This window comes from Akebia trifoliata, chromosome 11 (genome assembly GCF_017979445.1).
Source record: "Akebia trifoliata isolate Shusen 1 chromosome 11, ASM1797944v1, whole genome shotgun sequence".
Lineage (NCBI taxonomy): Eukaryota > Viridiplantae > Streptophyta > Magnoliopsida > Ranunculales > Lardizabalaceae > Akebia > Akebia trifoliata.
The window spans coordinates 13,739,061-13,766,238 of record NC_141385.1 but is presented as its reverse complement, the minus strand read 5'-3'; the positions used below and the strand labels follow the sequence as shown (position 1 = coordinate 13,766,238).

The 27,178-nt window shown below is 35.5% G+C and overlaps 2 protein-coding genes and 1 long non-coding RNA gene across 12 annotated transcripts in view; 1 reads left to right on the top strand and 2 right to left on the bottom strand.

Annotated features, from left to right (window-relative positions):
• Positions 1 to 255: 255 nt before the first annotated feature.
• On the top strand, positions 256 to 9,527 carry LOC147391000 (RNA polymerase sigma factor sigE, chloroplastic/mitochondrial-like). Its single transcript, XM_086458335.1, has 6 exons — positions 256 to 410; positions 2,443 to 3,183; positions 3,317 to 3,463; positions 4,324 to 4,560; positions 6,364 to 6,627; positions 9,084 to 9,527. The coding sequence occupies exons 2-6, from the start codon at positions 2,482 to 2,484 to the stop codon at positions 9,279 to 9,281; spliced, it is 1,548 nt and encodes a 515-aa protein (XP_086314461.1). The 5' UTR covers positions 256 to 410; positions 2,443 to 2,481; the 3' UTR covers positions 9,282 to 9,527.
• On the bottom strand, positions 9,256 to 10,529 carry LOC147390999 (uncharacterized). The gene is made up of 2 exons (XR_015182768.1): positions 10,322 to 10,529; positions 9,256 to 9,955 (listed from the first exon to the last, which is right to left on the bottom strand). It is a non-coding gene; the product is annotated as an uncharacterized LOC147390999 (long non-coding RNA).
• A 6,947-nt stretch (positions 10,530 to 17,476) lies between these two features.
• Positions 17,477 to 27,178, bottom strand: part of LOC147390998 (uncharacterized) — a 36,037-nt gene continuing 26,335 nt past the window's right edge. Inside the window, exons 2-8 of one of the 10 annotated variants that reach the window (XR_015170243.1) lie at positions 26,156 to 26,248; positions 23,439 to 23,758; positions 21,410 to 23,321; positions 21,105 to 21,300; positions 20,031 to 21,027; positions 19,187 to 19,348; positions 17,477 to 17,919 (exon numbers count right to left, since the gene is read on the bottom strand). Coding sequence is in view for 1 of the 10 variants with exons in the window: in XM_086417161.1 (XP_086273287.1) it covers positions 19,339 to 19,348; positions 20,869 to 21,027; positions 21,105 to 21,280 (345 nt within the window). In the remaining 9 variants the exon portion in view is untranslated. Of the gene's footprint in view, positions 17,920 to 18,678; positions 21,028 to 21,104; positions 21,301 to 21,409; positions 23,322 to 23,438; positions 23,759 to 26,155; positions 26,249 to 27,178 lie in introns of those variants that run through there. The other 9 variants (XR_015170244.1, XR_015170237.1, XR_015170236.1 and 6 more) reach the window with 9 other exon arrangements.

The window sequence follows — 27,178 nt, the reverse complement described above, 5'->3', positions numbered from 1 at the left end:
AATGACATTACCAAAATACCCTTGAAAAAAAACCTATGGCGGTACTTTTTCAGAAAACCAACATATATTGTGAGGCAAAAATTCATCGTTGGAACGATGCAACGTAAGGGGCGTTATCCATCACAAGTTATTTGCCCCACACATAGTTTTGGTGATATCTGAGTCTTCAATAACAACTGCCCACGTGGTGTTACATAATTCACACACTCATCCGAAATATCACCAAACCACTCTAATCTCGCCACGTTGGCTTCACAAGAAAGGGCTCGTGGACACCGAACTTCTTCTCATTAAATTAAATGAGCTTCTTTTAGTAATAATCTCATCTTCATTCTCTCTCTCGTTTTGATTCTCTGATTCACCATCGAAGGAACGATTTCTCGACTTCCGAACTCGGATCCGAGTTTGAGGTACGAATCGTTGCCGATTTCTTTAATTTTTCGATTAAAGTTTTTCTTCAACTTGAATGAATTAAAGAATCATTCTGCTTTCATGGAAATTAGGATTATTATTATTATTATTATATTTTGGTGCTAAATTTATAGAAATAATGCTAGCATGCGCCAGTGGATGAGCATCTCCACGGGCGCATGTTAGCACGCATTGTGGAACATTTGATCCCTGTAGGAGAGGTAGAAGTTGAAACGTTAAAACGTGTTCAAGTATTCCTATACTTCTTAGACTAATAGAGACTTAAATTTATCAGAAAATTCAATTCAATTCAATTCTAACCGTCGGATTTTCGGACTTTTGTTGTGATCTGTTAGATCAGATGGTTATGATCAGCTAGTAGTGCGAAATTCGATCGAATAGGACGATACTAACCGTTTGATCACAAGTCACTGAATGGGTGTAGAGTGGTTATATTTAGGGAAATTATTGGAGGGACAATAGTTGAAAATTCCATTGATGGGATGATCTTAACTGTGTGATCATATGATCCATTTTCGTGATTGTTGATTTACATCGGTCATTGGTTTTTAAGCCATCTGATTTGGATATGCGGATCGATGAGTATGAGACAATTGTGGAACCACTGGTACATGCACCATCAGATTGAACCTCCAAAGCTCTGAAGAGCTCATATCAGACCAAGATTTTGTGTTGCAAAAGTCTTATTTGATCAAATTATATTTTTGATCTTTGTGCCACCTGTTGATGATTATAAATGAAAGATTTTCAATTTCGATAGAAATAATAAAGAGTTCTTAATGAATTAAATAACTTGAATTCATTGATCTCCGATTAGATTCTTATTAAATAGAGAAGGGAACTACAAGTAGTAACTTAACTGACTAACTACTCAAACTACTTGATTTATTCCTAAGTAAGAGGATTCGGTACATCTCAATGTACATTAATATATTACAACATAACTAATACTTTTAACACTAATTGATCACTTGTTCTTGGCATTGAATAGAGCTATGAGAATAGTTGGCGAGAAGTTATAGAGATCTGATGATGACAATCATTGTTTTTTTTTTTTTTTTTTGTGTGATCTAAAGAAATACCTATTTAATACGAGTAAAGTTTGTGTGTGGAAATGCCACAGACTTATGATCAAAAGCCTGTGTTTGTTAACTAACCATCTGTCTCAAAAGGTAGACTTGTTAGGAAAAGGGCGTACAATGAATATAGCTAAGCAAAGGTGCAATAATGTGTGACACTCGAGAGTAGGTGAATCTTACGCTCAACATCCTCTCCTACCCAAAGGGTGGAAACAATCGAACTTGTGACTTATACGAACTTCTTGGTCTGATACTATATTAACCAACCATCTGTCCTTGAAAAGTCAATTCGTTAGGAAGGGGATGGACAATGAATATTAAGGCAATCACAAGCTAAACAGGAGTATGATAGTACATAACTTCTGAGAGCTGATGAATTCTTCACTTGACAAACCTTCACCCTAATGGAATACTTTGCTTTGGACAAAGTGGAATGGAGGAATAATATTAGTTTGGGCGGCCCGAATCTTTGGGATAAGGCTTTGTTGGTGTTGTTGTTGTTGTCGTAATATACAATATAGATAAAGTATGCATTTTGATAGGTTGATATCTGTCAAATTCATACAAAAATATTTAAATAATTGTTGAGAAACAAACTATTTTTTTAATGACATGGCGAATTCATTGCAAATGAAGTGCAAATCACTGAATCTCCGAATTTTTCTGAAATTAGGAAAAATCCAATGAATAATACTAAGTTAGGCAACCCCGAATATTTGGGATAAGGCTTTTTTGATGATGATTCAACTGATCATTCTCTGGAAAATTTATGAAGAAACTCTTTAATGTACTAATTAGGATAAAAAGGGTAGTAGAGAAGATTGTGGGCTTGATAAGCCCATCTTCTTAAAACATAACCCTGTTCAGCTGTTCTTAACTGTTGTTGTGTATGAGTCTGATAATTTTTTATCTTTAACTCTTTACTTTGCAGGTTTTGTAACAGAAAGAAAGCTTTGATTCTCCACTTGGCATGGGAGTTGTGACTGTTCCTAGTTCAGCTTCTCAGACTCCACTAGGTTTGAGTGCAAGATTCTCAACTCATCGGTCTCCATTAAAAAGACCCGTGATCTTAGCTTTCAACACTGATAAAACCAAGAATACAGCTTTGATTACAAATCATGAACCCATCTCATTACCCTCAGACACTCCTAAAGAGCATAAGATACTGAGGAAATCTACTAAGTCTTCAAAAAGAGTAAAAGCTGTCTCTACTGATGGAACTACTTCATCTTTCTCAACTGACTTGGATTACAGTGAAGCTGCGGCCAAACTTGAAAATATTTACAAGCTTAGCTCACCAACGGATATTTCTGATGCGGAAGATACTGACCGTTTGATGAGGAGACGTCGTCGAACAAAGAAGAAGGTTGAAGAAAGCGATGAGCAAGTTGAGAAGGAAATATTTCATAATGTGGTGAGGAGTCATAAGAAGGCGAAGCGGTTGAATCTTGATAAGAGAATTGAACTAAGAAGGAAAGAGGAGGAAGAGATGGTTGTTTCGAGTGATGGGAAGGAAAATAATAACGTGGAGGGTGGAGATGTCGAGAGGCTTCTTAGGGAGTATTCAGGATCTACTGATCTTGTTAGCCTGGATTGGAAGAAAATGAAGATACCACATGTTCTTCCTTCTTCGGAACACGCTTGGCTGTTCAAGTTGATGCAACCCATGAAGGTGAGTTCCCCGTTTTGTAAGTTGTTCTCAATGTGATTTGGTGGCTAAAACAGTAGACCAGTTAGGAAATTTAAATGCATGCTTTCTCTAATATGTCCTCTCAATTGCTCATATATGTTATCTTGAATGTTAGGCACTCCTTCAAGTGAAGGAGAACTTGAAGAAAGAGATGGGGAGAGAACCCACTGATACTGAATTAGCAGAGACTACAAAAATGAGCTTACCGAAAGTTAGACGACAGATCGAGATCGGTCGAGCTGCAAGAAATAAGCTAATCAAGGTATTTTTGTACCTCTATGTCTCACACTCATATATATATATATATTCCCAAAGGTCGAGATTTATTAAATACTTAAGTCTGTTAATAAATCCAACAGAGCCAAGAAATTTGACATGCCTGGTTGAGTACAGTAAACATGTTGAAGTGTGCATCTCCAGGCGAGTCTAAATGTTTGGTTTAAAAGAATGGAATTTGAAGTAAAGGCTTAGTAAGCCCGATGTGATCTTTCTTCGATTGCTTTCTTGTCTTAAGACGAACAAAAAGTTGCTATAGATAATTTAGGATGTATTAGGTGGTATCTTCAAGTTGAACATGTAATTTAATGAATGGGTCTGTGCTTTCTCACATCTGTTGATTGTACATTTTTAGTTGGTGAACTTGGTTAGAAAACACAACTAATGAGGCGATCTGGTCTTCCAATGGGATGAAATTGGCTGAAATATCACCATCATCTTTTCTGATTTTTCACAATAGATCAAGTAGGAGAAAAAATTTCCTAATATCATGAGGCTGAGAATCAGAATTGAAAGAAGACAGCTTTAAACAGAATTGGAAGGAGGATCATGATTCGTTTAACAGACTCCAAAGTTTTTTATAAGACTGAAGATGATGATGATGGTGAGGCTGTGGAACAACAACAACAACATCAATAACTTATCCCAAAGATTTGGGGTTTGGCTAAATGAATCATGATCCTCTGTTCCACTCTGTCCAAAGCTAGGGCTTCTAGGTCCTAGAGTCGAAAAGAAAGCCTTAGAATGTGAACCATTTACCTCTTAGGATGGAAAGCTTCATATAGTTTTGGGCTTGTGGCATAAACCATACGAGAGATAATATAATCCTGCCAAAATTTGGTGCAGCACAATCTTCGGCTAGTTTTGTTTGTGATCAACAAATATTTTCAAGAGTTTGCCAGTGGCTCAAGATTCCAAGACCTCTGCCAAGCAGGAGTAAAGGGTCTCATCACAGCCATTGATCGCTTTGAACCAAAACGGAGGTCCAGGCTATCCACTTATGGTTTGTTTTGGATACGACATTCTATAATGCGCTCTATGACACTCTCAAGCTTCACTCGCGTCTCCTTCGGCCTTGAATCGGTATGCTCACTGTCTCTACATGCTTAGCTTTTCTTCACTATGGTTGTTTATGATACAAAGATTAATTACTTCTTTAATTATTAAGAAGTCCCAACATTCACATTGAACCACCTCTAGTTTCATATTTTTTAGAAGAACCAATCTTTTTTCCTAGTTCTCTTTAGAGATTTACATTATAAGGATGTGCCATTATTTGAAATGGACAGTGTCATATACTCATTGTGTGTGATCAATCCTAAGGTGCTGACACAGGAGTTGTGCTCAAAATCAAATTCCTGGGATTATCCGGACGTCATAAATAGGCCTAACCCTCAAAATCAAGAGAGTTTTTGAGCTCATGGTCCTACCCACTTTCAGCCTATTATAGAGGGCACTGCAATAGTCTATCAAGTCCCAAACTTCAATCCATCGTGAAGATCAATTCATAATTTTGTGTAAGTTAAGTTTTACTACTTGTGGTTAAGTTGTGTAGTAAATTATCATTTTACCATTTTCGTAGAGTTGGGGTTTAGTAGTTACATGCCCACATGCTTTAAGGTTTTCGGATCAGTGGATCTAAATTCCAATTGGAACCTTGGGTTTTACTCTTGGGCCCCCGTGTGCTCGCGTGAGCCCGCCCACTACCTCTATCAACTTTAAAACTAATAGAAGTACAACCATATAAAAGTTGCAATTCAACTCTACTCCTAATTGATGTGGGACTATAATAACACAAGGCAAAAGCTATGCTTAAATATAGCTTAAACTAACACAAAAAGCAAAAGGAATAAAGCAAAACACAAAAGCAAAAGCAAAAGCAAAAGCAAAAGTAAAATGTGTAAAGTTGGGATTGGGTTTTTACCCTAAGGTCAATACCAATGAATAGTAAAGGATTTTCAAATTCAACCCTCTAAAATTCCAACACTAGGGACTTAGGGTCTTGTAGAAAAATGTTTCTAATTATGAAATTGAGTAGTCAATTTGTTAAAATTTTAGTCGTTTGTGAGTTTTTCATCATGATCTTCATTTAAAAGTCGATGAGAGGAAAATATAGAATCCAAGACCATATGATAAAAATAATGTTCGGATACAAAGAGTAGAAATTACAGATTGAGCTAGCTTTTGGGCTGCAGGATAACCAAAAGGTGGGCCAAGGAACTGTACCACGTGGTAATATTTATGGAGTCCTGATCCACAATGGTTTTCTGTTTCTATAGCAACATACATGTCTACATGGCAAATTTTGGTTGGAGATTAAAACACATCGGGCCATGTGCAATGTAGAAAAATGTCTCGTTAGGAGCCCAATGTGTTTTAAACTCCAACCAAAATGTGCCATGTGGACACCATTCCAATTCTAAAGGAACGGGACACCTTACCTGATCTCGATTCTCTGTGAAATACACTTATTTGTGACTAACACGTCGGGCTTCACGAATTAGAGTAAAGCCGGACACAATTATTGTTTACACTAAATACATGGAAGATGTTGGGAGTTATCATCCCAATTCTTAGTGAATGTTTTCTACTTGGTACAGTTACAGATGCATTTGAATTAGTGAGAGTGGATATGAACATAATTCTATTAACAGAAGACATATCTTCAGATAGAATTGGGTGGAGAAACAAGATTCATTTAGCGAACCCAAATTTCTGGGATAAAGCTAAATTTGATGGTGATGGTTATGATGATAATACTCTGCTATCGATTTAACATTCAAATTGTTAGTTTTATGGGTTAATTTTTCATTTGGTATTTGTTTATCTTTATGAGATGGAGGGTTCTGTTCAACAGTGAAATTCAATTTTTTTACTACTGTGCAGGTTAGAGTAGAAATCCAAAGGGCCAAGTTGGAGTTGACATTTGAACTTGAGAGGGAACCAACAGAGGACGAGATTGTAGAAAAAGTAGGAATCTCCCCTGAGAGATACCATGAAGTGATGAGGGCCTCAAAACCTGTGTTATCGCTCCATGCAAGACATGCTATCACACAAGAGGAGTTCATCAATGGGATTACTGATACTGAAGGTGTCGGAGGCGATAAGAGGAGGCAACCCGCTCTCCTCAGGCTTGCCCTTGATGATGTGGTAACCATTCATCCTCATTAACTTCTTTTACTGGTTGAATATAAATTGAACTTTTTTCCATTTATTTTTTTCCAATCCAAAAAATAAAATGATTTTTGTTAATCTGTTTCTTTCTCGACAAGATAAAAAAAAAGAAAAAAAGAAGCTACCAAGAATATTATATGGTAAATATTTTACTGGCAATACATCACCAAAAAGGATAAACCCATTGCAAAATCGAAGCCAAGAACTGCTTACTCTAGGTAACAAGGACAGTCCACTTTCTAAGAATGTTCCATTGGGATACAGTGTCGCACTGGTATGTCAAATATATGACCACGAACTTTTTCAAACAAACCTCAATGTATCCAAATATTTTTTGTTTGCATATACTCTTGACAAGTTTCAATGACTGAAATTCCCGGATGATAATGATCTCCGGTTAAACTCTTATTAAATAGATTATTAGAGTATTAGATTATGGAGTATCATATGAGGGTGAACAAAGAAGTATCGGATCATTGTCTCGATGTAGCTTGTTATGTATCTTCTTGTAACCATTTATCTATTTAATACGAGTTTAACTAGAGATCATATTCAGTGTTTTAAAGTACTTGAGGCATACTTGGGGCATTTTGGGTTCTTGAGGCGAGGCATAAGTCTCAAGGCGCATAGAGGCGTTAGTCTCAATTAATTAAAAAAGAAAGTTCTAAAAAATATATAAAAATTATAATAAATTCAGAAAAATATAAAAACAAGTAAACAACCTTCAAGGATCAAATAAAAATTAAACATTAAAAATGTAGGGAAGTAAGAATATAATATAGTAGCAAAATAGCAATGTATCATCACTCAGAGAGTATCAACCATCATCAACTGCCATCATAAATATAGAACAAAAAACAAAAAACAAAAGAATAAAAAAAAATATTGAGTTTTTGAAAAAAAATAGCTAAACAGTTCAAGAATGTACATAGAAAAATCATATACCTCAAAACCTTAGAACATCCTTAATTTCTTGGTTCGATTTGATCACAATCTTAGAAAGAAAGTTGTAGGAACCAACGAATTCGAATAAGGATTAGTATTGGAGCCTCTATGAAGAAATCTTGGTGTAAGAAGATTTTAGGGTTTCAAAGAGTGATTTTGAGAGATCTCTTGATAATCTAAGTTTAGAAGGCAAAAAGCACTTCTATTTAGTAGTGTTATGTAAATAAGAGACATGAGGAGGAGGGGAGGGGAGGGGAGGGGAGGGGGGGTGATATTTGTAAAATAAAGCAAGAAAACAAAAAACAATTTGATTTTTTGGACCCACGGAATTGGGATCTGCCAAACAATTGTGGTGTAAGCCTTAGTGCTTATTGAGAGGCGTGAGGCATGAGGGGTACGCTTCACACCTTTGAGGCATAAGCCTCACTAAAGTTTGCTGAGGCTTAACCCTCACTAAAGTTTGCTGAGGCTTAACCCTCAAGTCATGAAGCATACCCCTTGCCTTGAGGATTACGCCTCATGCCTCAAGGTATACGATTTTTAATACACTGATCATACTCCTTACATGTTGTTAGAATGTTTTTAATGTATATCAACTTATCTAAAATTTTCATTTCTACATTGTCTAACAATAATAACTAACATGTTCTAGAAACTATTCCTCGCATATAGTAAACTATAAAGATATCAGATTTGTGGGGCTCAATGTGTCTGACACTTGAAATCAGTATGAGGTTTTATGTATGAGAACACAACTATTTTTCAAGTTTATACATTATTGGAGGCCCATGACTATTTCCTTTTTATTTTCTAGAAAATTATTGGCAAGCTTACGGGTTCTTATTGTTCCACATGTGCATTAAGAGTTCTCTTTTTGCCAGATAGGTTATTTTTCAATTTATCCATTTATACCCACATACAATTTTTTTTATTTTTTTATTTTCCAAGCTATTCAAGAAAAATATAATCTAGAACTATCAAGGAACATAAAATTTATGTCATTCCACTATGTCTATATGTTCATGGATGAGAGAATTCTCAACATGTTTGAAAATGAGTACAGCCCTTATTTATAATACCATAGGTTTCCAATAATCTGAAACCAGCCCTTAAGGACAATGCCATATGTAGTAAAAATAACTAAAAATATAACTCTTAATCGCTCAGAAGTTCTCTCTCCACTAATCAATCATGCTTGCTTCTTCCAATACATGTGCCATTGGTTCATCAGCTTAGCAGATAAATTTCCTAATTGCAAATTCCTACTCCTCTTTTGGTTATCCAAATTGTATCCAACTTCTTTTCATCCCTAAATAGCATATTTGCCCCCGGGGTAGATAATTAGAAACCAAAGGTGGACCCATGGAATCTGCTCCCAACCAATAGAATACAAGGCATAACCGTTACAGTTTCAACAATATAGTTTACGATAGATATTGGACTCCTCTTAACGCTTGAAAATTTCTGTTTTGTTGATTTTTTTCCAGCTCGATTCCTTGAAGCCTAAGGAAAGCATGGTGATCAGACAAAGATATGGGCTTGATGGAAAAGGTGATAGAACACTTGGAGAGATTGGAGGAAATCTAAATATCTCGAGAGAGATGGTTAGGAAGCACGAAGTGAAAGCTCTAATGAAGCTCAAGCACCAAGCTCGAGTAGATTATCTTCGCAGATACATTGTCTAAACTCAACATTTCGGTTTGCTGTATATGAATTAATTTCCAGCTCCTCCTTGCTGTAATATAAGAATGATTTGTATGTATCCTAGTTCCATTACTACAAGAACAAAAAATATACTTCTTATGCAATGTACTTCATATTTGAAGACTAAGATTGTACATAATTATAGATGACTTGTAATATTAGCTTTGTATGTAAGAAGATGACGATGCTTTTACGTGTACCTATATAAGAATACTTGAGTTATAATTGATGATGATCCCAATGATGTAAGTTCCCAAGTCTTAAAAAAATTGGAACTGCTCCTTTTCCAAAGTAAAACCTCTCATTAAGCATCTCATATGGAGAATGTTAGAAGAGGGTGTGATAAAGATAAATACAGATGGTTCTTGTTCCTTGATCGGGGTAGGTAAGGGATTTATTGGCAGGGATGCTTCGCAAAGACTTAAATTTGCAGGTTGGAGTAATGCTTTGGAAGACGACATTATTATGATAGAGCTGAACTACGTCGGAGGCAATGAAGTATGCTAGATTCCGTGACGTTCTCCAAATTATCATTGTAGATACGTGAGAGTTTAAGACTTTAAACCTCATCTACTTAAGTTTAGGAGTCATAATTGTCAAGGTACTTCTGAAAGCTCCTTGCTCCTCTAGTCGTTTGGTGACATTGGTGTGGTACCTGTCAAGAATCATTTGACGCCCAAGTTAGATCAAAATCAAGATTAATCTCCTAAAAAATCCCCTTCTCTGTCCCTTTTTTCCCCATCTTAGTAGGTTTCCCACCAATCCCCCCAAATTAGGGATTCTCCTCTTTATCCCTTCGATCCGGGGATTTGATCATAGAAAATCCCTCTACTGATAAGGAAACTAAATCGATCTTAAAGGGACGTAATTGACTCCATCAATTGCTCCTGGATTCTTAGGATTTATCCCCCAACTTAGTGAAAGACTTTGATCTACACGCACTCAACCCTGGTCTACTTTACAAGTAGGGGTCAATATTGACTTTGACCTGTATCTGAGCAAGGCTAATATTTGGACTTACCCAGGTGGTACTGAGCTGCAGATCCTGCTTAGGCACTCCTTTCTCTGAACAGATTCTCCTCTAACCTTCTTTGACTAGTGTTCAGATCCGGACGTACATCTCTCTTATTGCTTTTACCTTCTACAATTACCCTCTCTAGAGAAGACACAAAGTTCTACCATCATCTCGACAAACATTCCGTCTTCTGAACGAGTGTCATTATTAGCACACCCCCCTTAAAGTATAATCATTGCGTTTCTTCAACTTTTGTTCTCTTTCAATTTAACGGGCCACCATTTCAAATTATGGGTGGTTGAGATGCATCATGTTGCTACACACGTCCCAATTTATGCCTCATCAAGTTCTAGGGTCTCAACAGTTGGGATTTTTGAATGCGTGTCAAAATATTCCCACCACTCTTCCTTCTTCACTGTTGGATATAAATAAGGGGACTTAAAAAATTTCCTTATTCTTCCACCTTCTTCTCATTGCGTTGGAACTTTGAAATCTTTATTTTTAGCTTTTGAGTCTATCAAGCCTTGGTCCATCTTCCTTCTTTCCGAGGCAACTTCCCTCTAGCATTTTTCTTTTAAATCTGCACTCATGGCCTTTAATGTATAGCTAAAATTCGCAACACCTACTCAATCCCCAAATTTGTGTCCATTATAGTTTGCAATGACCCTAATGAGTGTCATCCAGGGGAGATTTTGGTTTATGCAGGCTAGATTCATGATAGTCTTCATTTTCCAATATCCCCCTCCCTAAGGGAGGTTCTCAACAAGATTAATAAGGCTCCAGGCCAAATCACAAAAAACTCTTATCGGTTGATTGAGAGAGTGGAAGAACTAGGGGTGAGCACTTGTGATTTCTCTTTAAGTATAACCTAAAAGTTAACTCATACTGCCCAAGGCCTACCTCTTATGTCCTCCAAATCTGTTGGACAAGCTCTAGTGCAAAGTCTCCACAACTCTTACAAGGACTGGTACAAGAATCCTCGAATTGTGTCTGGGGATTGGGAATTTGGTCCCAATGTCCCCCGAGAGGGATTTTGGGTCCCCCACACTTTTCAAGGTAAATTTTTTTTTAGAAACTCATTATTTGCCTTCACCTTACGGATTTTTCTGCCAATACCTGATGTTGTTCAATCTTTTAGATTCCTCTGCTTAATTTGCTATTGAGACAAGGAAAGAGTAGAGAGAATATTAGAGGACAAAAGAGAAAATACATAAGAAGAACACTGAAAGAGCAACCCAAGCAAAGGGAACTACTCAACCTGTTTTGCCTCCTTGAATCACTTCAACCTACTCATCTTGTTGAGCAGGTTGTTGAAACCCCAACCTTTCTCTCGAACTAGGCTCTAAGAGTCCATCTCATTTTTCTCACCTCCAAGCCTATTCTACTCATTCACATATCCCCGCCTCCAATTCATAGTCCTTCACAGAACCTGCCCTCCCTAACACTGCCGCAAAACCTGACATCCCAAACACAATGAACATTGACCTAACCGAATTTTCCATACTCGTTGAAGTTTTCACCTCTACTAATCCACCCCACCACAAATATGCCCTTTCGGGGTGTGGCAAGCCAGATTAGGAAGAGGCATTCTCATCCTTCTGGCAGCTCAATTCCCATGGACAAGGCGTTAAAAAAGAAAACTGAGGGATGAACTATTGTGGAGGTTGGCACTTCTGCTAACCTTCTTAGGCAAAAAAAAAAAAGCTCCACCTAAGGAAGGTCTTGTTTGGGTTGCTGAGTAGGATGGTGGACAAGCTGTCGAATTGTAAGACTACATGATCCCCTTGGAAGATCTTGGCTTTCCACTGGCTTGGTTGGGGAGGGCTCCTAGAAGGGGGTAATGAAATGGGGATCTTACGCTCCACTTTCGACCTTGGGAGTAGTTTGGTCTGCAATGGCCATAGTGCTCTCAAGGATCCCAAATGGTGACATCTCTACTTTCCCATACCTTACTTCCCGAGGGTATATATACAGTTGATCAATCACGCATTGAGCTACTTATTGGCAAGTTCTATCAGGGCCTATTCCAGGTAATATATGCCTTTTGTTTTTTCTTGGGAACTACTTTAATTGAGTACTATGCTTTTTTCTTCCTTAGTTTTCTTACCTACTCTTCTTTCTGTAGGCCTAGGCTCATGGTATGGAAGTTGTATAGGATAATAACGATATGTTATCCAAACTGTACACGTGTCCAAGTTGATTAAGTGGTACTTTGTGTAAGCCAACGCACTCGACCCTGTCCAGCAACAAGATAGACTAAGGTAGAGACATCTAACCTGACTGGTAGGGCAGGATAGGCCTGATTTGAGTATCTGCGTAATCTTGGTTTATGTGTATCAAATCCTGAGATCATGGAGGAGCTTCCCCAAAATCAGGAACTCAATCCTAGAGATCCCATTTCTATTTAGGATCCTTATAGTTTAGGGATTCATCATGATCACATCCCAATTAAAGGGGAAACCTTGATTCGAGGGAATATCTATAAATAGAGAGATCAATAGAGACAAAAAGATCTTTTTGGTCAATTGAAAAAGAAAGAGTTCTTAGTATTATTCTTCTGCAACTCTAACTTGAGTGTTGAAGAATTATTAGCAGGTGCCACACCGATGTTTATAGGAAGGACGAGGGAGCAACTTCAGATCAGTAGGGCAGAATCTATCAATGCATCACCAGATTTCTCCTCTACAAATTTGGTTTCTTCGTGGGAATGCCACAACAAATTGATTTCATACAAAACAATGGTGAGATTCACAAGATCAACTGAAGTTAATGCTCTTCCACTCATTGCACTAGCAACAGACGCTAATATTTTGAATATGCTAGAAGGTATGAGAAAACTACAGGAAGATATGCAAAAGAAAATGGATGATTTGGTGGAACATAATCGAATGTTGAATCAACTAATAGAAAACCAGTAGAAAGAAGACAGGATCTTCCGTCGCTACATCTTCCACCTCCGGCCGGAGACGATTGTGTTTCAAATGTAGAAGGTAGTTCTTAATCATGGGACCCAGCTGAGACGAAAGATACTAAAACTACTATTGCTATGACCACTCGAGGTGAGCCCATTACTGGTCTGATTTGATAAGAGAAAATATATGATCCAAAAAGAGAATGGGACCTTTAGGAGCACGAACTTAGGCCTAGTGGCCGCATAGGCCGTTAGGGGAATTCAAAAGGCCCTTTTTACGATTGAGATCTTATCTAAAAAGATCCCAAAGAAATTTGTGCTATCACGTTTAACCCCCTACTTAGAGACAAAGGATCCAATCGAAAGCTTGTTCCATTTTCGACAGATGCTCACATTGTGAGAGGGAAACGAAGGCTTGATGTGCAGACTTTTCCCTTTTAGTCTATAGGGAAACACATTGATTTGGTTCCACAAGCTGCCGAGTAGATCAATAACTTTTTTTGAGGAGTTTTATACTGCCTTTGTAGCGCTACATTGGAAACATGAAGGTTGGCGGAGATGTGGATGCTCTGCTCAACATGAGGATGCAATAAGGAGAGAGCCTTAGAGAGCTAACAAAAATATTTAGGAAATAGGCTATGGCCTTAGAGAACTACAATAAGAAAATTGCAATGGTGGCATTTAGAAACTCCTTACCATCTTGCTCTGGGTTATATAGATCTCTTGTGAAGAGAAGGCCAGAAACACTAAGTTGGGCCCCTTTGGGTTTTCATGGTTCTGCTCTGTCTTAAGTGACAGAGTATGGAGCTAGTTGTGACCCTATTCTGTCTTGAGTGGTAGAACACCTAGTTGGGTTCCTTTGGGGGTCAAGGTTTTCGTGATTTTTCTTTGTCATAAGTGATAGAGTATGAAATTGGTTGCGACCCTACTCTGTCTTGAGTGGCAAAACACCAAGTTGGGTTTCTTTGGGGGTTAGGGTCTTCATGGTTCTACTTTGTCTTTAGTGACATGATATGGAGCTGGTCGCAATCCTACTCTGTCTTGAGTAGCAGAGTATTGAGTTGGGCCCCTTTGGGGGTTAGGGTCTTCGTGGTTTTGTTCTGTCATTAGTGACAGAGTATGGAGCTGCTCACGATCTTGTGTAGACACCTCATTTTCACACTTGCTTGATTAATCAACTTCGTCAACCCGATTGCGACGATTCCCAATGATGAATGAATATTTTAATATTTTTTATTTATTACTAGATAAGTTTCAAAAATTCAGATGAGGTATTTCAAGCAAACAAAACTTTAGAAACTACGCTACGCTAGGAAAATATGACCAAAAACGTAAAAATCATCATTGTGAAATAAAAAGAAGCTTTATAAGAAAAATCACTAAAAAATGATCAAAATACCTATACCATCAAAATATCCCTAGAGCCTACATTACGATTAGGAAAACGCTTTCGAATACAAAAAAAAAAAAAAAAAAAAAAAAAAAAATTAAAACCAAATAAACTGTTTCGCCAATTTTTACAAAATTCATCAAAATCACGAAAATGCCTCTCATAGGGTCTACGACCATTTCACACAAAAAACCATAAGAAACACAAACCGATACTCCCATTGAATTTCTTATGAAAAAAATGATTTCAAAACATCCCAAAACATCAAAAAATGACCTCTTAACACAAAAGTCATCTTCGGGTCTAAAATGGTAATTTTCCAATCCTAAAAGTTCAAAATTAATAATTAAAACATTAATTAACGTAAAGTTAAATCTTAATAAATTAAATTAAATTTTTAAATAATTAAAACCAATTAATTAAGCCCACGCCAAATTTTAATTGGTGACCCACTTATCAAGTGGGACCCACCTAATATTTATAAACGACCCTTTTATCTGGGGGCCCAAAGAATTAAAGATATAATAAGGAGGGTTCTCCAAAAATCTTAAAAATATTCTTTGTATGTAAGAATCAAAACTTAATTTAAAATCCTAATTCAAAATCCTAATTAACCTTATCTTAAAGAAACCTATTCAAATTGAAAAACTCCCAAAAAACTCTATAAAAAAGAGCCTCAACAACCTAATACCCAAATCCCATTTTTTACTCAAAAAACACCTAGAAACCTTCACAATACCCAGAACATCTAGAAAGTATTCAAATTTAGGAGGAAAACACCTCATCTTAAAGATTGAAAGTGGATCTAGTGACAGAGACAAAAATAGGAAGACTCATACGAGAAACGTACTCCACCAGTTATGAGGGAATCAACCATTGCAACCATCCAGGTAAACTATTTTTTATTTATTTTATTATTTTTATATTATTTTTCGTAATGTAATATTTTTGGGTATAGTAGAGACCGATGTTCACTGGGAGGGATTGGTGCTTAACACCTTCCTATCCCATAATGTGATCCTCGGACCCTTTATTTTCATAAATTAGTACTTTTGAAAGGTTTTGAGTCATATTTTGGTTCCTTGACTTTAAAATTAGGTGGCGACTCCTAACACCAAAAAAGCGGATCCGCAACCCGTGGATCAAGGGCACTTTTACCTTATTCTGTCCTGAGTGGCAAAGCATCGAGTTGGGTCCCATTGGAGGCAAAGGTCTTCGTGGTTTTGCTCTGTCTTAAGACAGGGTATGGAGCTGGTCGTGAACCTACTTTGTCTTGAGTCGTAAAACATCAAGTTGAGTCCCTTTAGGGATTAAAATCTTTGTGGTTCTCCTCTATCTTAAGTAATAGAGTATGGAGTTGGTCGGTGATCCTACTTTGTCTTTAGTTGTAGAACACCGAGTTGGGCCCCTTTGGGGGTCAAGGTCTTTGTGGTTCTACTCTGTCTTAAGTGATAGAGTATGGAGCTAGTTGCAACCCTGCTCTGTTTTAAGTGGCAGAGTTCCGAGTTGGACCTTTTTGTGGGTCAGGGTCTTCGTGGTTCTACTCTATCTTAAGTGATAGAGTATGGAGCTGGTCGTAGCCCTATTCTATTCCGAGTGGCGAAACATTGAGTTGGGCCCCTTTGGGGGTCAAGTTCTTCGTGGTTCTGTTTTGTCTTAAGTGACAGGAGCTGGTCGCGACCTTACTTTGTCCTGAGCGGCATAACATTGAATTGGACCCCTTTTAGGGGGAAGGTCTTAGAAACATCTCCCCATCCTAAATGGTAGAGCGATATATAGTCTAGACTTATGTTGCTTAAGATTTTAAGTGACCTACACTATACTAAGTAAATAGTTTAACGCACCTACTCTCAAAAAATGTTCTACCTAAGGTTGAAGAAGAAACTTAAGATAGAATCTAGGGGAGGGGGGGGGGGGAAGAAGTAGGGGTGCAGAGATTAGAACAAACTTGTATTAGAAAGTGCAAGGTGGTTAAGTGCAAATCTTTTTAGAACAAATTTTTGTTAGAAAGTGCAAAGTGGCTAAGTGTAAAGCTCTTTAGAATAAACTTGCGTTAGAAAGTTTGTTAGAACAAAGTGCAAGTTAATTTTGTTCAGCGCAAAAGATTTTTCTTGAAGTGCAAGTTTGTTACAAAGAAGATTAAGATTTTTCATATGAATTTTTTTTTGATTAGTTGCACTATAGTGATTTAGCTAAGTCACAGCAAAGAGCAGAATCGTTCATGTGGAAATATTTTCACATAAAAAATTATGTACATAGATAAAGATCACAGTTGTAAATAAATTTTTTTTGTTAATTATGGAAAATAAATACAAGTGAAGTCCCAAAAATGGGAGAGTACATGAAAAAGCAGCAAAGTAGAGTACAACAAGGCCAGATGAAAAGTGTTCATTTGGCAGGAGAAGGTTAGTCAGTAAGAGGTGAGTTCTCAGTTACTACGTGAAAATGCCCAAATATCAACGGCCCAGAACTGTTGAATTATGGATCCATTCGACAGTTTCGACCGTCGAATTGGGCTTTGTCGAAAAAATATGTGGCGGCTGAAAACCATAGAATTTTTATAAATTCAACGGTTTTAGGCCATCGAATCTAGGATTCTTACCATATTTTTGATGGAATAAGACCATCGACTTAATTTAAAGACCAATCAGAACTCTTTTTTATGTGCCTAAATGCTTTTGTCTTCAACCTATACTTGTGAAAAAAAATCACACATTCATATCCATATCCCATCCTCTCTCATCCCTATCCATTCACATCCCATCCATACCAATTTGTATTCAATTCATAGTATCAAAGAATAATAAGATTAAAAAAAAAAATTACTTATGTAAGTCAAAGTTATAAGTCAAAATTTTAATCTCACATGTTGGAAGAATTCTGGAGATCACATTCACATACATCAATGTAATGAAGTCTAAAACAAAATCCCACTTTCAATCGGAAATGGATCAAGTTCCTTGAACGGTTCTCATGACATTTTCTTTGTGTCCATCTGGAATGCATTCATGCTGAACTTGACTTCATCAATGATTGAATTAATAGTTGTACTTTTATCGACACATGTCTTTCCAATAACCATGATGCTACAAGAGAAATCGAGGGTTTCCTGTCTAGCTGTCTCAAGCTGCTCTGCCATGGCACTTGCTCTATCAAAGCTAAAGGTGCTAGCACGATCGGTGTTTCTCCCTCGTAACTGCTTAGCTAGTCTAAGTTTGTAAATGGCCGGAGCTACAACAACGTTATGGGGAGTCATCATCTCTGCTGCATGTCGAGCCACTGTGGACAGACAACATTTGGACCCTTCATTTACAAGAGAGTTCACAGTGGTTAGGGACATCAATTACAACATAGTTCACAATTCCTCTACATATAGTACATTTAGTAAAAGGGTGGGGGGGAAAGCTACAAATAGTTAATCAATATTTGTAATTAACGCAGATCATGCCTTACAAGAAATTCCACAAATCAAGGGACAACATTTATCTTGATGACATCGTTAATTAGAGGATTGTGCTATGCACTAATATATGAACCACATCCAAGGACAGAAGCAAAGAAAAATGCTCGCATAGAGAAAAACAAATGCACCAATGAGAGAATATGCATAAGTACCAATTGACAGGAGTTTCCTGAATTGAGTAGTTGATTCTAATTGCAAAGAAGGATTATCCGATCATACTCCTTATACCATCACAGGAAGACTTTAGTTGATTGAAAGTATTTCAATCCTTGGATTTTAGTGCCTTTAGTCAATTCAATCAGAAATATGTTGTGCTTTAGTTAAATTCATTAGTTTTTACACCTAAAAAAGCCCAAACACAAATTATTAGAAGGATCAAATAGCTACCACAACTTGAAAAGAGTACGAAGCAATACTGAATCCAAAAACAAGATTTTGATATCGGCCAAGACCAAAATGAAACATTAAATGCTTTTGAAATGTTTTAGATTGTCTCAGAATAAAACATCTCAAAATTGAAGTCTCATTTTTTTTTTTCGGATTGAGATATTTTTAAATATTGATCATCCATATTGTTATAAACTTGTAAAAAATAGGACAAAAGGATATTGGTATAACTTTAACCTCAATATTTTTCGAGCTTAGCGACAATAGGCTTTAACCTCTGATCATTCCATTGAAGCATCACCAACATGCATTCTCTCATACATATTATATAACAAGAATGATTTAGACATTTGGGGCTTCCTTTCACATCCTTAACAAAGATAGTGCGTACCACCTTTGGATGAGGCAGAACAATTGGGTTCCTCTCAAATTTTTTATGGCCCCTAATACAAGTAAACAAAGAAATCAACTTTGCAATAAGGTACCCATCACTCATTTAGAATAACTATTTTTCAAAGAAAATTTGGCCAAGCTTCCATAAAAGGCTTCAATAGTGCCTAGTGTCACAACTACTAGATTAAGTTTCAAATTTCTATTCCAACTTACAAATTCAAGAAGGCCTTAAAATTAAAATTCTGAACCACAAACAATTCAAATCAAAGTTACTCGGAACACCAGCAGTAGAAAAAGTTGGTGAAGGTCTATGACTCACATCATTACCTAACTGAGTAGTAGATGCTGCATTTATTCCCCCTTCACATTTCTGTCGGGCTTGCTCAACCATGAGTTGCCACTTTGATAGCATATCATCCCCCTATCATCAACTCAAGTAACAACATTTGCTGCAGTTCACCACATCTTATCATCTTCCTCTATGTTTGCCTGCAAATGTAGGACAAAGTTGAAAAATAAAAGAAAACTTTTCAATTTCTTTGGTTGGCTATGGGGAAACATGCATTTCAATTGATTGATACCTTAAGTGTCTTTAAATTGATTATGTTGGTATTTAAATGGCAATCATAATAAATGAATGTGGTGAATGAAACAGATAACAAATGGGTGAAACAGATTCAATAACATGTGAGATCTATTATGCTTTAATGGCTCACAGAGAAAGTGAGATGGTGGAAGAAGAGGTGAGTTACCATAGATGACACTAATAATTAGTTCATACCATCTTATGCAGTCACCTAAAATAGAAATCCCAATTTTAGTGAAATGGTGGAAGAAGATGTGAGTCACCTTTTGAGGGAAGCACCCTTACTGGGTACTATCCAAGCATGGTCCCAGCCAAACTTAAGGTGGCCTTTGCACCTTCTGAATTGGCACAAACTCGGGAAAGCGAGATTTCATTAGTATTACTCCTTTTTTCTATTAGTTCATTGCACTAACAAAAGTTGATCAACACGCCAAAAAAAAAAAAGATAGAGAACTATTGAGATTGACAAGCTTACCCTCATCGGTAAACTCAACAAAAGAAAAAGTTAATTTGTTCAGAAACGTAACACATCATTCACAAAGAAAACTCATTGTTAAGGATCAAATTTATGAAATGATAACTGACCATCATACTGGCAGATTGGGATAGACACATCAGAAATCTACATAGTAATCAGAATGGTAATTAGTACTGACATAATATTAAATTGAAGGTAACAAAATGACTATTGTCTTTATGCAAGTGTTAGGAAACCTCTTTTTTTTTATTCAAATTCAGATTTTCAAGTACCTTTGAAAGACCATGGATCTCAGTCATGTATTTAGGGCAAACTTGATTAAAGGCTTGCAACTTTCCTGTAACACCAACCACACTACTTGCTATCTGAATCTTCTCGTGCCATTTAACTATGGGCTTGTTTATAAATGGAACTATTTTGCAAGATATGACATGTAGGAGTCTATTTGACTGATTCATGCAGTCAAAACATTAGAAAACTAAGAACAGAAAAAAAAAGTGTGTGAAGAGAAAATATGCATTAAAGTATCTCCAATGTACTCAAGACCTTAATGTTGTATATAAGACCATTGAAAATATATATACTCTTTCAGTGAAATATAACACAAGTAGTATTTACTATTAAGGCAGTAATGGCAATACAGTCTCTTGTTCATGAAGGTATTTTTTAAGGTAGCCCCTGTCCAAGTGTGTGGCATATGCCTTTAGACATTTTCCTACTACCTTCATCCACACCATTTGCACCAGGCATATGTTCTCAATAGTATTGCTATTGAATATTAATCTTTTTAATGCCCAGATGGAAATTCAATGAAGATATTAACATTACATGATAAGCATGCCTAATAACAGTTAAAATTTATGAGTAGAAATGCAAATTACACAATCGTAGGCAGTAAGGTTACCTTTCTCCACGGCCCTGATTTTGATAAATTTTGGACATTACCTATTCGAATTTCTCAAAGTTTTGAGTATCCAAATCTTTATTGACCTCTGGAATAAATGCAGCTTCCATCTGATATAGCCTGTCGCATTCAACATCTTTAAACCATGGATGAACCTGAAATTGGCAGAAGGATCAACCAACCAATTCCCTAATTTGCAGCTTCATATATAAAGCAAATTTAACAATTCGAAGAAGAATAAGCCTTGAAAACATAATTGAAAGAAAATTTATCATACCATCTTTGAGAAGGCTGACCACAATTGGAAACACATTTGTTACCATCGTATAAACCACAGTAATCACAAGCTGCCTCAAGCTGCTTTGCCATGGCACTTGCTCTATCAAAGCTAAAGGCACCCACAACATTATGGGGAGTCATCATCTCTGCTGCATGTCGAGCCACTGTGGACATACAACATTTGGACCCTTCATCTACAAGAGAGTTCACAGTGGTTAGGAACATCAACTACGAAAAAAATCTAAAAATAGAAAGAGCTTCAATATAACCTAATAACAAGAGCTTCAATATAGGGAGTTCAACCTTTAGAAATAATGCCACGCCAATAGTGATCAATGTTCGTAAGGCCCTAGCCAGAAGGTCCTCCCTCTTGAAGCATTCGCACCGTCAATCCTTGACCTATTGGATTCCTTTTGAAAAGAGTTTGCATCTGCTCCATCCCTTGAAAAAACCCAGGATTATCAAGATTGTAATTTAGTTTCAACCTAGGAAAAAATCTAAAACAGAATTGAGGTTTATGAAAATTACCTCATGCCCAATTATTGTAGCTATCTCACTATTAGTCTTGAAATGTTACAATAATCTAGTAAAAACGACTATCTTCTGACTAGGGAGGCAAACAACATTCATAACAGGTTCACCTACCACTAATATTTCCCAATTCAATCATTTCAAATGCTTAGTTTCGGGTTACCAATCTCCTTCCAACTTTCCTTCTACATTGCCACTCAACGTTGGTGCCACTTTCATTTTCTTGGTACATAAGATCACTCCAAGCGTTGTCTTGACTTAGCCCTCAAAATACATGCTTAGGCCATCTAATCACCTTACCACAAAGATCAAGTAAAGGCCCTTGGGGTTCAGCTCTATCCATTAGCTCAGCTGAAGAGTCAATGATTTCATCGGTACAAATTGTATAATACTTCATATCTAGCTTCTCAGGATCTACTATTGCTCCTTTGGCGTGGATCACATTTCTTCTAAAGTTCATTAATAAGCATAACCTACCATTATTCAATGATAGCAATGGTTCTGATACTGGTTCTTTACCTCCTCACCTATTAGGAATTATCGAATCTGATGTCGCCTATAAAATAAAATTATTGTTTATGATTAGATATGTAAGCTGAAATCCATCATTTATATGAATTAAATATTAATGAAGATTAGAAAAAGAATCTCTAAAGTTAAATTGTTTTTACATCTTACCTGAGTAGAAGGACCTCCAACTTCAAATATAGATGATTTTCTTCTTGTGTGTGTTTTTCTTCTTTTTATATTTTATTAGTGCATGAACTAGTTGAGTTAAGTTAACCATGACTCTTTCAAACTTATCTTTATAATTCTGACTTTGAGTTGTATAACATAATGAAGTTTTTAAAACTCCACTTCCCATATCTTTTACTCTACTTTTTCCATCTTTCCCAAACATTTATGTACAACTACGATTAATATAATATATGTAAATAAAAAATCAAAATTAAATAATATAAGTCTACGTACAATAGAAATAGGATCATAATCGATATCTTTATGGGCAAAGCTAGGATCTTCTTTAATAAGATTGTTTAATTAACCTTATAAAATAATGAAAACATTACGATGATAAGTACTTTTTCAAAAATAAAAATAAAAAATTTGACCAAAAAAATGACATCACATATGAGGGATTTGGCCAACTCAAGAGTAATAACATTACCATCACTCCTTATATGACTATCGATGAAGAGCTCTGTTCTTGTGGGCTGCTGACCACCCATTTTATATTTTTTCTACTTAGACCAAAAATGTGCCACATCAAAAATTTGCAAAATACAAATCCATACACTCTTAACTCGTTTCCATTGCTTGTAAGGAAAATAAAAATGTATCAATAAAAGCAACACAAATTAATGAACATTTGAAATAGAGTATATAAATTAATAATTATATTAATACTTATCATTTCTTCTACTTTTTTTGCTATACCCTTTCTACTGGTTATGTGTGGAGTTTTATTTTTCTTACGAAGCTTTTTCATTTTGTCACACTTTTCTTGGTCAGCGGATGTCGATTTTAAATTGACAAACTTCTCCCAATCAACATGCTTGATCCATATACTTTTGGGCTTATTCAACTTTTACTTTACATCAGTACTACCAAGTCTGCAATATTCATTCCCCAATCGATATTTTCAATCTCTCCATGCATGGCCGACTTTTTGTAGGCAGAACTTCTTGTAGTCATCAGAAATGTCATAACGGGATTGTCAAAATATGAACAAATAAATCAGTTATAATATAATAAAAATATTCTTCATTATTACAACTAATCAATATAATATTTAAACTACCTGGAGAAGATGCCAAATAAGTTCAAATAACTCCGTCGACACCTTTCTCTAAGAAGAATAGAATGGTGGCACGTGTGCCATCACATAGCGACATATATTGGACGATAAGTCTGTTGAATTATCCCCAATGCATTGCCCCATAAAATTGAATTCTAGATAGAGACGTGAATCAGATGATGAACGTGAATTCGATGTCGATGAGTTCTAATGACTATCTCGTATAGGAATCAAAGGTGTCGAGCTATTAGAATCCGATGTTGACGAACTGTCAGAATTCTCTATCGACGAGGCATCAGAATCCTTTATCAACGACATAATGCCTATATGGAATAACATTAAAAAAATAGTATAGATATTTGAAAGCAATAAGATTAAAAATGAAAGTAATAAATTAAATAGTGAGTTAAATAGCAATCAGAGCAGGAATATTACACAATATCAATAATGAATTTGTATTTAAAAGAAATAAAATTATATCATTACTATTATAACACACTATTTTTCATAAATATATACATAACATATCAATATAGTTAATTTTCGTCATCGTTTTCAATGATATTTTCTTTAAGAACAGATGGTAAAGTATCTAGGTTACTTGCCGCAAATGCTAGAGGATCTTCAAAAGCGTCTACATCTTTGTTCAATTTCTTCGGAGCTTCTAAAACCACATGCCAAGCTTCTGTAGGTCAACTTTGATCTTTACAATAAAAAATTTGAGTTGCTTGTGAGAAAAGAATAAATAATTTATTGTTCACTTTTGTATTTCTCATCAATCTCTTTAGGTTAACATATTGTAAATTTGTGTCTAGTCTTCATACTCAACAACTCAACTATAACTGACATTTTTGTATCTTCTTTTCGACATGCGTAATATAAAGGTTGTATCGCTTCCTCTATCATTTGGTGATTTTGAGTATCATTTGTTGAATCATTATGAACTAGATCATTGTTTCTATCAAGACAATCGTCCATGCAAGTAACTTCATCTTCTTTGTTAGAAAAACATCCAAGCCCATCATTCAACATGTTTGTCATTCTTAGGACCATATCTTCATCACTCTGATGATCAGACATACTAGACTCGATTATTACATGATCCCCGCCCCTCTAATGTTCTCTATGAAATGTCCATCTCATGTAAGAAGTATCTATACTGTCACAGACTAAATGTTCTGCAATTGTTTTTATATTTTTCCTCCCCGATAAGGTATTACGACATTTGACATAAGGATAAAAATAATGATCATAATTACCTCTATCTATTCATTTTCAAGTACTCAATAAATGATACTACACCATCAATATATTTCGTTGATAACCTAGGTTTCGACATCCACTCTTTGTTTGAAACTTTGAGCCTCTCCATCAAGCATACAACTAATAAGCAAGAGGAAATAATAAAGAATGTCACGATGCTTGCAAAACAATTCATTAACAAGGTAATCTTACTCATGGTTAAAAGATTCGTTCCATTTTAGAATATTTTGTTGGAACATTTTGAGAATTAGGCCAACACCAAAACAAAGCAACATATTGAAACATTGAATTCGGGAATAATTTGGTATATACCATCATTTTTCTCCTAATTGAAACCTTGTCTCAATACAAGATTTTAAATCTTTATCCTATCATTTTTTTACAAGTATGTAATCTTTTAAGACGATGATTTTTGATAATCTTTAAATTTTTGGATTCCATATAATATTGGATCTAATGTTTTCCCCAAAAAATAGATCTAAGTATGAGCTTGGGAACGACCAATTTATATCTAAGCATTTGAGTATAACTTCCCTAATTTCTGAATAGGATATTTTCAAAAGCACTAGATCTGTTAGTTCAAGTACAACCTAATTGGTACATATCGAGCTGAGTTTAGAGAAGATTTGAAATTTAAATCAACCATTCTCAAAACATTCCTTTCCGAGCTATCCAATAATTAGACTGGATGGGAGAGGTCGTAACGAGTAACTTATACAAAACATTATGAGAGTTGACTATAGAAGACATGTCAACTATTTTCCCCAATAGAAACCCTATTGCACATTCATCTCTAGCATAACCTATCAAAATCGCTGGCCAGTCTAACATTATAAAAACATATCTTTGGTTGAACAACAATAATGAAAAACTTTAAAAACAAACTATAAACTACAAACTATAAAAAATTAAAAATTACATCTAAGAAAGAAAAATAAAAACTAAAATCAAGGATTGTTTCTAATAGACATATCATTGCCTCAAGTGAATGTTGAGCACTCATTTGGATACAAAAGCATAAGAATTTAACTAGCATTCAATGGAAAAGTAGAAAAAAGACTGTCAAACTCCATAAGAACACATGAGCTTAAACCTTCAGTAAAAAATACTATTCCTTTCAACATACTCTCCAAATTATATTATTTTTATGAAAGTTCTCAATTGTTGTCATGCAAAACAGATACACTTTAATGCTTTGTTTGGAAAAGCTGTATGTAAAGTTGCTGATGATGAATTAAGTTGCTGAAGCTAAGAGAAAGTTGTTGTTGCTGTTGCTGAATTGAATATATTGTTTGGTAACATGTTGTTTAATTGTACTGTTAAGATGTTGAACTATTTGGTAACCCGCTATCTAGAAATTGCTGGATGAAATTAAAAATAATATTAAAAAAAAATTATTTATCTAATATAAATACTAATACGTTAACAATAAGTATAAATGTTGATAATTCTATTACTGTGTTTGGGCCCACTTGTTGAACATGGAGATTGTGTCTGCTTAATTTTCCACCGGTGCTTATCTCGACGAGCTCGTACGTACTGGATGATTCCTATAAAATATGGTTAATAAAGATATTAAAAGTTGAATTAGATTCATAAATATCAGTGACTTGGATAATAAGCTCTCATTTAAGAAGAGTTACAAGCAATATGGATGGACTAAGTGGTTCATACATGATGCAATAAGCTACTTTCCAACAATAACATCTTCCCAAAACCTAATCCTATAACCTTAACCGCCTAAATTCTCCATGAAGATAATCAAATTTATCACCTAAATTCCGATAACATTGTATATGATAAAATGCTAATTCCTGACTATTGATCTCGCTTGCAAAAAAATTAAAAAGCTTCTATCTCTCCTAGAAAAATGATAATAGTTTGCATATGCTTCTATTTCTCCTAAGTCCTATCCGTCTAAACCTATTTCTCTAATGTAACATGCTAAATATAGAAAGTCTATACTCAAGGTACTACTGCTCCAATTCTCACAAACACTAATGCAACTCTAAATAAGTTGAATAATTTAATATCTTTAAAATGTTGTCATTTCCTAGTTATTATTTATTTCTGTTTTGTTGTTTGTAAATAGATTTTCTTGGCCTCCTTTGTATAATTGGTATATTTTTTTTAAACAAATTTCTCAAATAATTTTTTATTTTTATTTTTGGTTAGTGGGTTCAAATATGTTTTTGGTATTGTATGTAAAATCGATTTGTTTTTAGTATGGTATGAGTGCCAAAAGATCAAGGCCTAGGATGCACGTTGTTAGTTTTAAAAGCATGACGATCTCTCTAATATCGATAGAAATTTGGGGAGTCAAGTCACTTTTTTTTTCTTTTTTGAGTTTCTATTGGCACCCCAACTTTTATTAATTATATCCCAAATATTATTACACTAGTTCAAACAATTTTAGTAGTTGTTTTACAATTATAATTAGGCTCGTATAAAATCTTAAATCCAAAAAGTAGAAATCTAGC